This window comes from Acartia tonsa, chromosome 10, assembly GCF_053477335.1.
Source record: "Acartia tonsa isolate MP-2025a chromosome 10, ASM5347733v1, whole genome shotgun sequence".
Classification (NCBI taxonomy): Eukaryota; Metazoa; Arthropoda; class Copepoda; order Calanoida; family Acartiidae; genus Acartia; species Acartia tonsa.
In genome coordinates this window covers 12607752-12620343 of record NC_137269.1, presented here as the reverse complement: position 1 = coordinate 12620343, position 12592 = coordinate 12607752, and the positions used below count along the sequence as shown (strand labels likewise).

The window sequence follows — 12592 nt, the reverse complement described above, 5'->3', positions numbered from 1 at the left end:
TTATCAATTATTCTTCACCGCCTGTTTTCAGGCCATGGACTTTCTCCCCTATAAAGCCCATGGTCTTAACATACTAGGAACATCTTAGTATAAGAACTCAAACTCGAAATTTTTTAGGTATGCTAAAAATCTTGGTCTAACTATAATTGTCAAGGCTTGAAAAACCAAGCAAATGTTGCCAAATTGATGAAATAAATGATTACATATAAACAACCAATACATATAAAAGATCCCTTTCCAATAAATTAAACCAATAGGTAGAAACAATTCTTTCGAATCTGAATATTGATGTCAGACACCTGACATAGCAGTAGTAGGAACTATTATTAACGTCTCTAGTTATGAAGCTGTTTTGGGTTGAGATTCGAACCTATCACGTTACAGACATCGATTGAATGCGCTACGTGTTAGGCAACAGTGGCTTTTAAAGAAATGTTACTTACTATTATTATCAATCCTCTGAATGTCTTCCTCAAAGCAGTTGTTCTGAATGACCTCTTCATCTACCCGAGCCTCAGCGCACACGATGTACTTCCCCATCGGCAGGTCTTTCATGTGAAAGTCCTAAGAAATAAGTAAGATTTTTTTTTTTTTAAATTTAAGAGGCTGTCCGTGTGTTCACCCGTAACGGATAGTTCTTATCGATAGTATAGGCATGTTAGAATTGTCCAATCGATTTCAAACATCATTAACTCCTAGCTGTTATATATTTCCATTATAAACAGGATGTTTTATCAATTTAAAAAGAAATATTTATATGATGCAGTCATCCCATTTCTAAATATGGGTTCTCATGATCACTAGTTAAGCATCCCTATAATCAAGTCAAAAAGTGTAACTAATTTCATATAAAGCATACTGTATTTAATTTTGGATATATTATTAAGAATTCTAAATTTATCAATGTTAAACTTGTAATATGTTTATGTTAAGCTTTGCTTTTATGAATGTTGTCATTCTTACACTAACGCCCTCTTATTTTCAATTTATTAAAAGAGGGGGGGGGGGAGATGATGTTCAATGCTCGCTAGACACTTGGGGGCAACCGCTCTGCTATTATTGAACCAAATTATACCTGTAAATGATTAATATTTAATTCTTACCATTTCGTTTCTGTAAAGAGCAAACTTATGAATGACAGGATCGTCTAGATGTTTCATGTGGGCAGACTTCTTATGGGGAACTCTCTCATACAACAAGCGAATCTAAACATTGAAAAGTCAAGTACTTTTGGGGGCATTTACTTGCCCAAATCCCAGATAACTTTAAAATGACAAAATAATAATCGATTTATTATTAGTTGGATGTTGCACCAGATTTTCATGTACTCAAATAAAGTGATATTTACAGCTGACTAAAATAACGATACCCCCCCCCCCCCAATCCACCCTCTTTAAAAGATCCCCACCATCCTACTGGATGAACGGACTGACCAATAAGAATGGTCCAATATAGTTATACCATAACAAAATTTTCCCCCTGTTAATATATCCACATATTCAATATCCATAGAGTTATATAGTTATAGAGGCCTAATAAATTTTATATTAGAATAAAAAAGTAATTTTAATAGAAAATAAATTACAAGAAAAAATGACACAATTTATGAATATTGTCATTCTTGTTTTTAGAACCCCAAAAATAGGTGAATCGGTTACATATTGATTATTTTATGTAATTTACATCACAGTTGTAAGGTATAGAGCTTAGATAAAAGTCTATTTTTCACTATTTACACTTATTAACTAAACTAAAGAAATGCTAAATATTTTTATTTTTTCACTAATATTATATTTTTTCTTTAAATGATAATTTTGTACACCCAAAATAATCTATCTAGAAAAATCTGAAATTTTCTAGTTTTATCATTTTGCATGTTTAATTATTTTGAGAAAAAAATAACAATCTAATTCCAGATTAATTTTACCTCATTTAACATCTTAAGAAATATGATTTCAAAACAAAAACAAGGATGACAACATCCATTGAAGCAATTTAATATACATTTAATTTATTTTCCACTATGTAGATTCTTTCCACTAAAAGATTAAAATTAGTCCTGAGCCATATTGGAAAATCGTGTATAGTGTCGTATTGTAGATAAGTTTCCACGATTATGAAAATAAAATCTGAAATATTGATCGAAATGAGACTATCTATCCCTTATCATGTAAACTATACATCGCTTTTAAATGATAATGAAGGATAAACAGAAAGATAAAAGATAATAGTCGGTTATCAATTTGTAATATGCAAAAAAATATTTTGCAATATCTTCGATTGGTTGAAAAAAAAATTATGCATAATAATCACACACACACACACACAAACACAAACACAAACAATAAAAACAACAACAGAATATAGGATTACGTATCTAAAAAAAATCGTATTATAAGGAATTATTTTTTTCTTCGTATTTTTAGTCTTCAGTTACTTCAGTTCTTTCACATAAAGCCCTTGTTGAGCATTAATAAACCTCCCCGTCTTCGGTTTGAAATAAATTGAATTGAAAATAAGAAGGGGTGATGGTCTTCTATTCTAAATACCGCGAGGGCTCTAACCTTGCGGAGCCTATGAGCCCAAACTACCCAATATAACCTAGCCTAACCCGATCTATTTAGTAAAAAACAAACTAACAAAAAACTACCCATTCTTCGATTTAATATAAAAATGGGGGGAGGGGTTTCAGTGTTCAACAGTCACTTTGCGGGAAACCGCAATTTATTTTTACTTGAACCAAAACTTCCTGATAAAATCCCTTTTACAAATTTTGCTATTTCTTTATTCCTGGTAAAAACACACTTACCAAAATGGAAAAGGGATAAGATAATGAACGATAAATTGATATACAATATCCCCATGGAGAATAAACAAAATTACACCTTCTATAGAACATTTTAGCTAGTTTTGAACTATATATAACTATAATTTAGTAAAAGTACCGACGGTTTTTTTAAACCACGATTAAGATAACGTTGTTATAATAAATTTTAGGTAACTAAAATTAAAAGCACAATGTTTCCTCCCTAAGTGAAAAAGGAACAATATACACTAGGGTGGGTTCATATCGCAATTAGACAAAGCGGGGATATGCAACAGATAAAATTAACCTTAAAAACATTTCTGACCGAAAAAGAATTTTAAAAAATTGAGTTTTAGAACACGACCACTTAAAAATATAATTCATTACTTATTAGTATGCAAAGACGACATTAAAATTTTTTTTTGAATCAGAACTATGGCTTCATGGTGCTCCCTGGAAAGGCCTTGAGGAGCTGAATCAGGAACTTTTGTCCGTTTCAAAATATCTCGTTCCTAGCCTTAGAAATCACTAAAAAACCAAAAATTTTTAAGGTTTATTGAGAATTGTCCAATTTGTAGAGGTTTTTTAGATTTTCTCAGGCTAGGAACGAGATTTTTTGAAACGGACAAAAGTTCCTGACTCAGCTCCTCAAGGCATTTCCAGGGAGCACCATGAAGCCATAGTTCTGATTCAATAAATTTTTGACTCCCATTTACAAATAGCTATGCAATTAAATGTCTGGTCGTCAGCGGTTTTAAGACTTAGGATAAATTTTAAATCATCCAGAGGTGTATTATATCTATATAAATTGAGTGCAGATCCCCGCTTTGGCCTCAGAAAAAAAATGTCCAAAATCGACCCACCCTAATATACACCCTTCTTTTTATAAAAAATATTCACCAAGCAGAATTTTATCAACATTTAGGAAGGGTGGGAATTATTTATCGTTCATTTTCCTATCCCTGATTCTCTGAAAAACTTACACAATGCGCATAGTTTTTGATTGAACAATTTCATGGAATAAATATTTTTCCCATCCACGTATTCGTTCCCCTTTTTTCCATTCACTATTGCTTTTTTTTCTGCCTGTAGATGCTCTACAATTTAGTCTGTAGGTAATATTATTTAATCATTGATTTTATAACTTCTCTATAAAATGATATAAAAGTAACAGGATACCAGTCTGTATTTTGTATGGAATCGTGGAAAGAAAGCGAAGTAGCGGGTTTCGTCGTAATTTCACAGTAGTTTTTGTCCTATTTATAGCCACTGCGAGGCCAACTTCCTAACCCTGCGGGGCAATCATTAACCTAATATAGACTAAAATAAACTATGAAAAGCTACTGTGAAAATACGACGAACCCCGCTACTTTGTTTTCTTTCCATACTCCGTTTGTTGCTAACCACAGGAAACAGGAAACAGTGAAGCTTTTCATAGGCCAAAAGATTTTTTTTACTATTTTGGTCGAGGGCACTTTACCCACTCCAATTTTTACTGTTTAAAGTAGAGGGCTGACACCTCCCCCCCCCCGGCCCCCCCCCCGGCCCCCCCCCTTCTCCTAAGTTTACAGTTTTGGGAGAAGTGATCAGATGAAAAAAAAGTTGGATTACTATGAAGCTAAATAATTTTCATTTCCCATTTATGTAATTATTTTTCCTTGTTATTGTTTGTTTTGGTTTAATGACGCGGCAACAGTGATTATTATCAGGGAGGGAGGGGACATTCGGCCGTTTATTACAGTATTCCAAAAAGTATTATGATTTCTTTTCGTTTTCTTATTCGTTTGCTTAACAACCTCGAGGACTTTTATTGAATTTTGATTGGTTGGTTCGTTTAGTTTAGTTTCCAAGCGTTTCAATCACTAATTGTTATCTACATAATTTTGTGTATCATGATTGGGGATGTACATCAATTTATCGGCCAATGTCTTATCCCTTTAGATCCCTGGATTATTGTATCAGCAAAATATTTCCTAGTTTTGCAATATTATTCAGAATTTTTTTCTCAAGATGGCCGAGTGGACATTGGATTGTAAATTATAATGGTACTCAATGGCCTAATTCTTGATTGGTTTGTTCAAATTAGCAGTGCAAAAACTTATCCATCAATGATTTTAATTTGCAGGTAAGTTTGTTTATTGTAATTGTGGATGTAGACTAATTTAACGTGTTACCCCTCAAGATCACTAAAATTAATATTCGAATTTTCAGCCTGTATTTTGGGCCTGTAATTGCCAAAATAATAGAAAATATTCTTAAAGTCTTTAAAATCCCACTTCAAAATCCCATGGAATTACGAATCGACGGACAAACAAAGTTTAATAAAGAGTAGCTTCGCTACTAAAAAAAACACTTGCCATAAGCTTTGGTTCCAACTTCTTGGGTTTAATTTTGACCATCATGTAGTGCGGCTTCTTTTCTATTGGGACCACAAGAGGGTGCGAGTTGTCCTCGGTTTTAACGTGATCTAAAAAAAGAAAGTTTTAGTTGCATTTCTACTCGCCAGAGGGTGTTAGTTGAAAAGGCTAGATTTCAAATTTGATCTTGTACATTTTAAGTTTAATATTGATCAAAAATTCTATGAAATTTAATTAGAAAAGTAAATAAAATATTTAATTTTTACTAAAGGGTTACTTTATGACTAAATATTCAATATATATCACTAAAAATATTACACAAAATTCTAGTTTTAAAATTCTCACGAGAGGGTGTCAATTAACACATATTACTGCTCCAATCAATAAAGAAAAAGTAAAATATTAAGCATTTAATTGTGCATGTGTGTATGATATCATTTCCATATTTTCTCTGTAGAGGTGTGTATTATTCAGTCAGTTTATATTTCACTTACAGTTTTTGGACATCATTTTAGTACCAAATTAACCCACTAGAGTACATAAAAATAAAAATGAATTACCTTGAGCGGCGTGAATAATTTCATCGTGCATTCCATACTCCTAAAAATTTTATTACTTTAAATATACTTTATCACAGGACTCCAACCCCCCTTCCATTTTTTAAAATTCTTTCTTTACTTTAGGCGAGGTTAGGGTAATTATTTTAGGTTCTAAGTAGCCCCGCATGGTTAGGGGCCCCAGCAAGAGTTTCGAAAAGAAAAAAACTACAATATCTTTATTTGTTTCAATTGCAAGAGGGGTGGGAATATTTTAGAGATCGACAGGGACTTTGCAAGAAAGCACCGCGTCAAGATAATAATTTCCATATTAAAAAAAAAATAATCTGTGCTCTAAATTAAACTACTTGCTTCACCCCAAGCCCTTAGGAGAGGATTGGGTAGGTCAGAAAATAGCTTAAAACATCATGATGTTTATTACGCTTACCTGAAAATTACAACTCATGCTTTTCCGTGATCTTTAGCTTGGGACAAATAAACCTCGCTACTTTATATTATAGGAATGGATAATATTAGGGGTTAAATAACTATGCGGGGATGATATATGAATACACAGTTAGAAGACTATCAAATTAGGATACACAAAGCATTAAACAAAATTAGGCGCTCATGCAAATTCAAAATAGGGAAAGCTGGCTTGATGACCGATTTTACGCAGCTGTCGCGCCAAATCATTAATCTCGGGGGATAAGACAATGGACAATAAGTTAATACACATCCCAATTTTTGATTAACAAATAGATTGAAACAACCCAATAAAAATTTAGCAAAAGAACCTCTAGGTTTTGGAGCCAAAGAATAAGAAAACGTGGTTATAAAACTTTGGATACCAGTTTAGTTTAAAGTCCAATGTCCCTTCCCTGCCTGGTTATTAATAAAAAATAATTATGACCTGAAGATGAGTTACAAACATACGATTATGATGAAGCTTTTCTTTATCCTAAATTATATATAATAGTTATTTATCAGGACGTATTATAGACAACTTTCTGTGGATAGTAAAATAAAAGATTAATTCCAGTTTTTTGGCCCTGAGAGGACGGAGGTCTGGGCCAACTTAACTGGTTTTAATTTTTAGATTTTCATTTAATTATCCGTAGAAAATTGTCTGTAACACAAAACGATACATGATTTTCAGTTTGGCTAAAAACTAGTTCAATTAGAGATGATATTTATCGGTTTTGAAACTATTCTGGAAAAATAAAATACATGAAAACTAATTATACATTAACAAGGACAATTGTATCCATAAATAGCACCACAGCGTTTGACGAAAAAGGACAGTAAACGTTTTTTTTAAGTATTAAAAATTGGAGAAAATACAGTAGTAGTACTAATAAAAACTGAAATTAAAATACTGTAATACCTTATAAGATAAAAAAATTTTAAGCTTTGACATACGGACGGACGTACAAACTCTAATTATAGAGTAGCTGCGCCAATAAATAACAGTTTTAAATGGCAGTAATATAAATACTCTTTTTAAAGGGAATTTTATATCTAAATATTTTTTCAAACTTAATAATAAAAATCCCAATGTCTAGGATATAAGTAAGCAACGAAAGAAAGAAAATACAATCCTATAAAACTAATTATCGAGAGAATAAAAGAAGTTACAGGGGTTTATATATTTCTTTCTTTTCATAAAATATTATGAATAATCACATGCCTCTTCATTCATTCTTGATACTTTTATAATTTTCAAAATGTAGCAAAGCCAATAGCACACAAAGATAAATTATTTAGAAAATATAAACAGTTCTTTTTGCAAAAGTTTTTTAACTGAAAAAAATAGCCCATATATTGTCAAAGTAGGGAAGCAAGGCTTTATATAAAACGCTGTTAATATACATAAAAATGAACAACAATCACCAATTCTGCTATAAGATATTACTAACTACATATATTTGAATAAAAGATATATTAAAAATTATCCCCTACCTCCACTGGCATATCATCGTTGTTATGCTGATGATTATGTTCACCATGTGCACCTTTTTCAGTATCTTCAAGATAATTAGTTATATCATTCTTCAGTTGAGGTTCTAACTGGGCAATCTATACAATAAAATTTATTAGAGAGTAATTGATGATGATCTCTTTGGGGCTTAGTGTCGCTTCGGTTCTAGACCTCTCCACGCCCTTTTTAATATACTCCGTATCTTATAATTTCTGTGTATCGTGTACATTCGCGCGATAGACATCCAACCCTTTGATTACACGATTTTTATCTGGAAGTCCTAAATGTGCACTGCAATAAGTTGCACCTGTTTATGGGCCAAGATATTCCCAACTATATTAAATAAATCAAATGAACCAAGAAACTGTAAAACAAAAATAGCATTAAGCTATTTTTTTCAGTTAATTTGAAAAAAAGTATATAATCATACAGAAAATACATTAATTGTAGATTTGATGATAAAATTATCATGCTAACCTGTTCATGAGTAAATATCTCTTCAAGTCTTTCCTTTTCTTCCTCTAGAAGTTGGTGTCCCTGTTCTCCATACCTATGATCATGCTGATCATCACCATGGCTGTGCTGTCCATGATTGTGTTGTTCTTGTGTATGTTCATGACTATGTTGCTCTTGAGGAACATACTCAACTTCTTCAACAAGCTGTTCTTGCTGCTGTTGTTGTTGTTGCTGAAACAGCTGTTCATACTCATGTGGCTGCAACAGCTGTTGATATTCATACTCTTCTTGCTGTTCCAACAGCTCTTGTTTATGCTGTTCTTCAACGGTGAATTGATTTAGTGGTGGATCTTGATTTTCTTCTACATGGAAAGATTGGTTATTTTATAAATTTCACTTTCAAAATTAGACCCAAAATAAACTTTGGATAGGTTAAAAAGGGGGGTATGTATAGTGCGATAGATTGTCCACTAATTTGGATAATAATGTATTGTTCAAAAAAATAAAATTTTCCGATCGTGGATTGCTGGCTAAATGCCATGGCTGCAATATCCACAGCAAGCATATTTGTTTAATCCCTGATTTTTTACCTGCATATTCGTAAAAAGTTTTGGTTGTTTCAGAATCTGTGTACTCATACTCAACATTCCCATCACCTATAAAAAATAATGTATTAAACTGATCAGCCTCTCAATATTCTGTACCCAGCTTATACCAATAAGAAAATTAATTCGGAAAAAAATCACGAAACCTATACGCATTTTCAGCTGTCGTTGGGGGGGCAACATATCATAAAATTGACGACCTCTCCATTTGCCCCCCAAATATTATTTTGGATTTTTTTCGCTTGTTGGTTATACCTTATACCTGTTCTGTACCTAATATTAGAATCTTTGCAGTTTTTAAAGTTTTGTCAGTTTCATGTAAGCTTTCTCTTAGTACATACAGAGCTACCTAACTATTTATCTATAATAATAATAATACCTTGATAATATACAGGGTCCTGATAATCATACTTTACACTCTCCTCCTGTACTATAGGAGCTGTAGTGGGTATATCCTTAGGTGAGTGTAGGAACGGATTATACTCGAACACATCGTGAATTTCTGGAGGTGAATTTATACCTATTTGCCACATTTTGTTCAAACTAATTATACGAATATCTGAATAAAAAAAAATTAAGTGTATATCTATTGAGGGAAGTGACAATGGACTGTGAATTACACAGGTACCCATAGTTTTTAAACAACATATACTTATTTATAGACCATGCATATTAAATTGTGATTGTTTTGTTACAAACATGTAGTGTTTAAACTTTTTAACCAATAATTTTATCCGCAGAAATGGTAACTTTGTTTAATGTTTATAATTATTGTACATTAATTTATAGTCTTATCCCTTAAAAGCTTTGGCTTAATCATAGGATATAGATTATTTCTACTCTACCTTCGTCTTTTTAAATCCTGTGTTTGCCCTAATTGTGTGTTTCAATTCCAATTCTGTATTTGGCTTAATATCTGGAAATCCCTTACAGACAGGCCAACCGACCAACTAACATGTAAAATTTAAAAAAACGTAGTTTGAACATTCCTAATTTTTTCTCTAGTGAAGCTTTGAGTTCTTTTAATTCTTCTAGCTCAAGGAGGGAGAGGTCATATTCAGTGGAGGTTTCAGTTTGGACCAATTCTTCGTAGTTGTAATCACTAAACCTCTCACTCACATACACTTCTAAAGAATTAAATTTATATTAGTATTTTGGTTTAGCAGATTGGTTGGCACTTTCACACAAAGTACCTTGTTTAACACTGTTCCCCCCCCTCATCTCAAATTTTAAAAAATTGAATATATTTAAGGGGAAAGTTTTTTAATACTTTAGGAAAGGCAATTTTTGGTACTGGGTAACCCCGTTAGGGCACCGTAGGGTTAGAGCTCTTCGCAGGGGCAAGGCAGAGGAAAACAACCTCTTATTTAGAATTTATTCATAACAATTATTGGGGAATTTTCAGTGCTCAACAGTCTAATTGGAATTTTACTAAATGAAAAGTGGGGGCGGTAAAAAGTTTCATATATCTGCCTAAATCCTGTCCTATTACAGCTAAATGTCGAATAAATGCAAAGTGAATTACAAAGTAGCTGCAAACCTATCAAAATGTATCAAATATTTTAGTGGATTTTTTTCCCAAGCAAAAATGTCTGAAAAACTTAGACAATAGCGTCTGAGTGCATAAAATATAGTGATGGAACTTTAGACTTTACAATTATTCACAATCGAACACTATAAAAACTCTAAATTTATCCTACTAAAATAAAGTTGTATGAATTTTTGTCTTTAGCTTAAGATTTTAATAACTACTCAACCGAGTGAGTTCTTTATTTTATGGAAGCTTCACAGCATGATATTAAGCTATTTAATTAATTAGATTTAAGTCTTGGGATGGTTTTAGGCTATATTTCTGCTCCCTAACCCTTCGAATACAGAGCTCCTAGATGCCAGTGGCATATCATTACGGACTGACAGACAGACAAAGTGAATTATATTGTGTTTCTTAGTCTTCGTTTTTATTGGGCGTAATTAATAAGTTCAGAGTTTGTTTAAAAGATGAATATATTTTTAAGAGTGCCAGTTTGACTTTGTAAATATTTGGATGACGTCAATTTTGACCAAAACTTTTTGTTTAAAACCATTACAATAGAATTATTTAACAGTAATTCATCTTATTTTAAAATTTCAAACATATCTTTGTATAATATATTTTATATATAATTATATCTGAACAATAGGACATAGGTTTGAAAAATAATATTTTAATGGTATGTTTGTCATGCCAAAAAATCCATACAAAAGTTATTAATCGCATCGTATTTTAGACAGTTTTCCGAGGATAGAAAAACGAACGATTATAGTACGACGTGATGCCATGCTTGATTTTTCAATTTGGCTAAGAACCGGTTTTAATCCAGCAGAAATTATTAAGATTCAAAGCTGAGTCGTGTTGCTGACATTTTTGGTGCTTTCCAGCTAAAAAGTCAGCTTTTTCTAGCCCTATCAAGGACATGCTGGAGGCTCTAACACTTCGAGGATGTTATTAGTGGGGGTTATTAGTGCTGAACAAGCCCATTTTTCTTTACCTCTAGCTCCTTCAGTGGGATGTACTTCAACAATGTTTAGGAGTCCTGGTGTGGGGTGGGACACCTCTTGAATAACTCCCCCAAGGGGCTCGTCAGTGACGCCATCATGTTCGAAATGTTCATGATCATTGGTTGTTGCAAGAGTAGCGGTAACCATTTCCTCTGTATGGATGTTGCTATCACTGAAATTTTAAAAATTAATTATTATTAGGGATCTAAAGGAATAAAACAAAAAACGATAAGTTGACAAAAGTCCCTAATGATGATAAAAATGTAGAGTAAGATTATTGGTTGAAAAGTTTGGACACTGCACTAGTTGGTTCAGTAAGTCACTTTGATAGAATATTGTGTTTTTGAGAAACATTTTGTCTTAAAAATAACAATTTTTACTAATGGCTAATTTTGGAGGCAAACTAGTTTATCTTCTAAGTTTTTTGTAAGTTTGTCTAGATAAAGAGATATGTCTAACAGACTAGACTAACTAAAACCACAACATATAGAGTAGCTACGCAGTTCAAAGCCTTAAAATTTACCTGAAATGATCAAAGCTGTCTTCAGCAGGTGTAAGGACATATTTATCATCATGTGTAACTTTTCGCGCGTTTTCTGTCACCTCAAGCACGATCAGCTGTTGAGGGTCACTTGGTGTCTCAGCTGTTAGATCACGTGACAAATCAGCTGATGTAGTTGTGTCTGTAAGCTCTTGTGTAGTGGGTGGGGGCAATGTTGTCAGTGGCTTCTAAACAGAACAAAGAAAATTAATATGTGTTTTAATTCATTGTATTCTCTGTATATAACAAGGATGACAACATCCATAAAAGCGAAGCTCTGAAATGGAAGGACAAACGGACATTAAGACTTGCATAATGTCAGAACTGAATAATCAGAATGCGAATGTATAAGAGTCAAAGCAAAATTGTAAGTAAATTTGTTGAAAAACTGCTTGATACAGGATAATGATTATAGAAATACTTACATTTTTAGGACTTGATTATAGAGTTGCTTTGCTTTTAATATTGTACTTTGTTGTCCTAGGAATCAGTATACCAAAAATCAGACCAATCAGATAATTAGGTCACATACAAATTTGTTGTTAAAAATGTAAAAAAATCAACATGTTTAAAATGGACGTACGGACATTCTGGTAATGATTATAGAGTTGCTACGCTTTCTAACTCGTACCTAACTATTATAGGAATCACCATACAAAATTTGAAATCGATAGGACAATTATATCATGCCTAAATTAACGAAAAAAGCTATTTAAAAAAGTAAAAAAATCAACATGTTTTAAATGGACGTACGGACATTTTGGTAATGATT

General features: G+C 32.4%; 1 protein-coding gene across 1 annotated transcript in view; it reads right to left on the bottom strand.

The window, feature by feature from the left end:
- LOC145330442 (uncharacterized) overlaps nt 1–12592 on the bottom strand; it is a 108482-nt gene that overhangs the window by 9097 nt on the left and 86793 nt on the right. Inside the window, exons 10-21 of the mRNA XM_080175076.1 lie at nt 11803–12008; nt 11270–11451; nt 9716–9868; nt 9121–9300; nt 8727–8792; nt 8158–8498; nt 7662–7778; nt 6613–6660; nt 5724–5763; nt 5164–5273; nt 1104–1205; nt 444–564 (exon numbers count right to left, since the gene is read on the bottom strand). Of these exons, the coding sequence (XP_080031202.1) occupies nt 444–564; nt 1104–1205; nt 5164–5273; nt 5724–5763; nt 6613–6660; nt 7662–7778; nt 8158–8498; nt 8727–8792; nt 9121–9300; nt 9716–9868; nt 11270–11451; nt 11803–12008 (1666 nt within the window). The remainder of the gene's footprint in view (nt 1–443; nt 565–1103; nt 1206–5163; nt 5274–5723; nt 5764–6612; nt 6661–7661; nt 7779–8157; nt 8499–8726; nt 8793–9120; nt 9301–9715; nt 9869–11269; nt 11452–11802; nt 12009–12592) is intronic.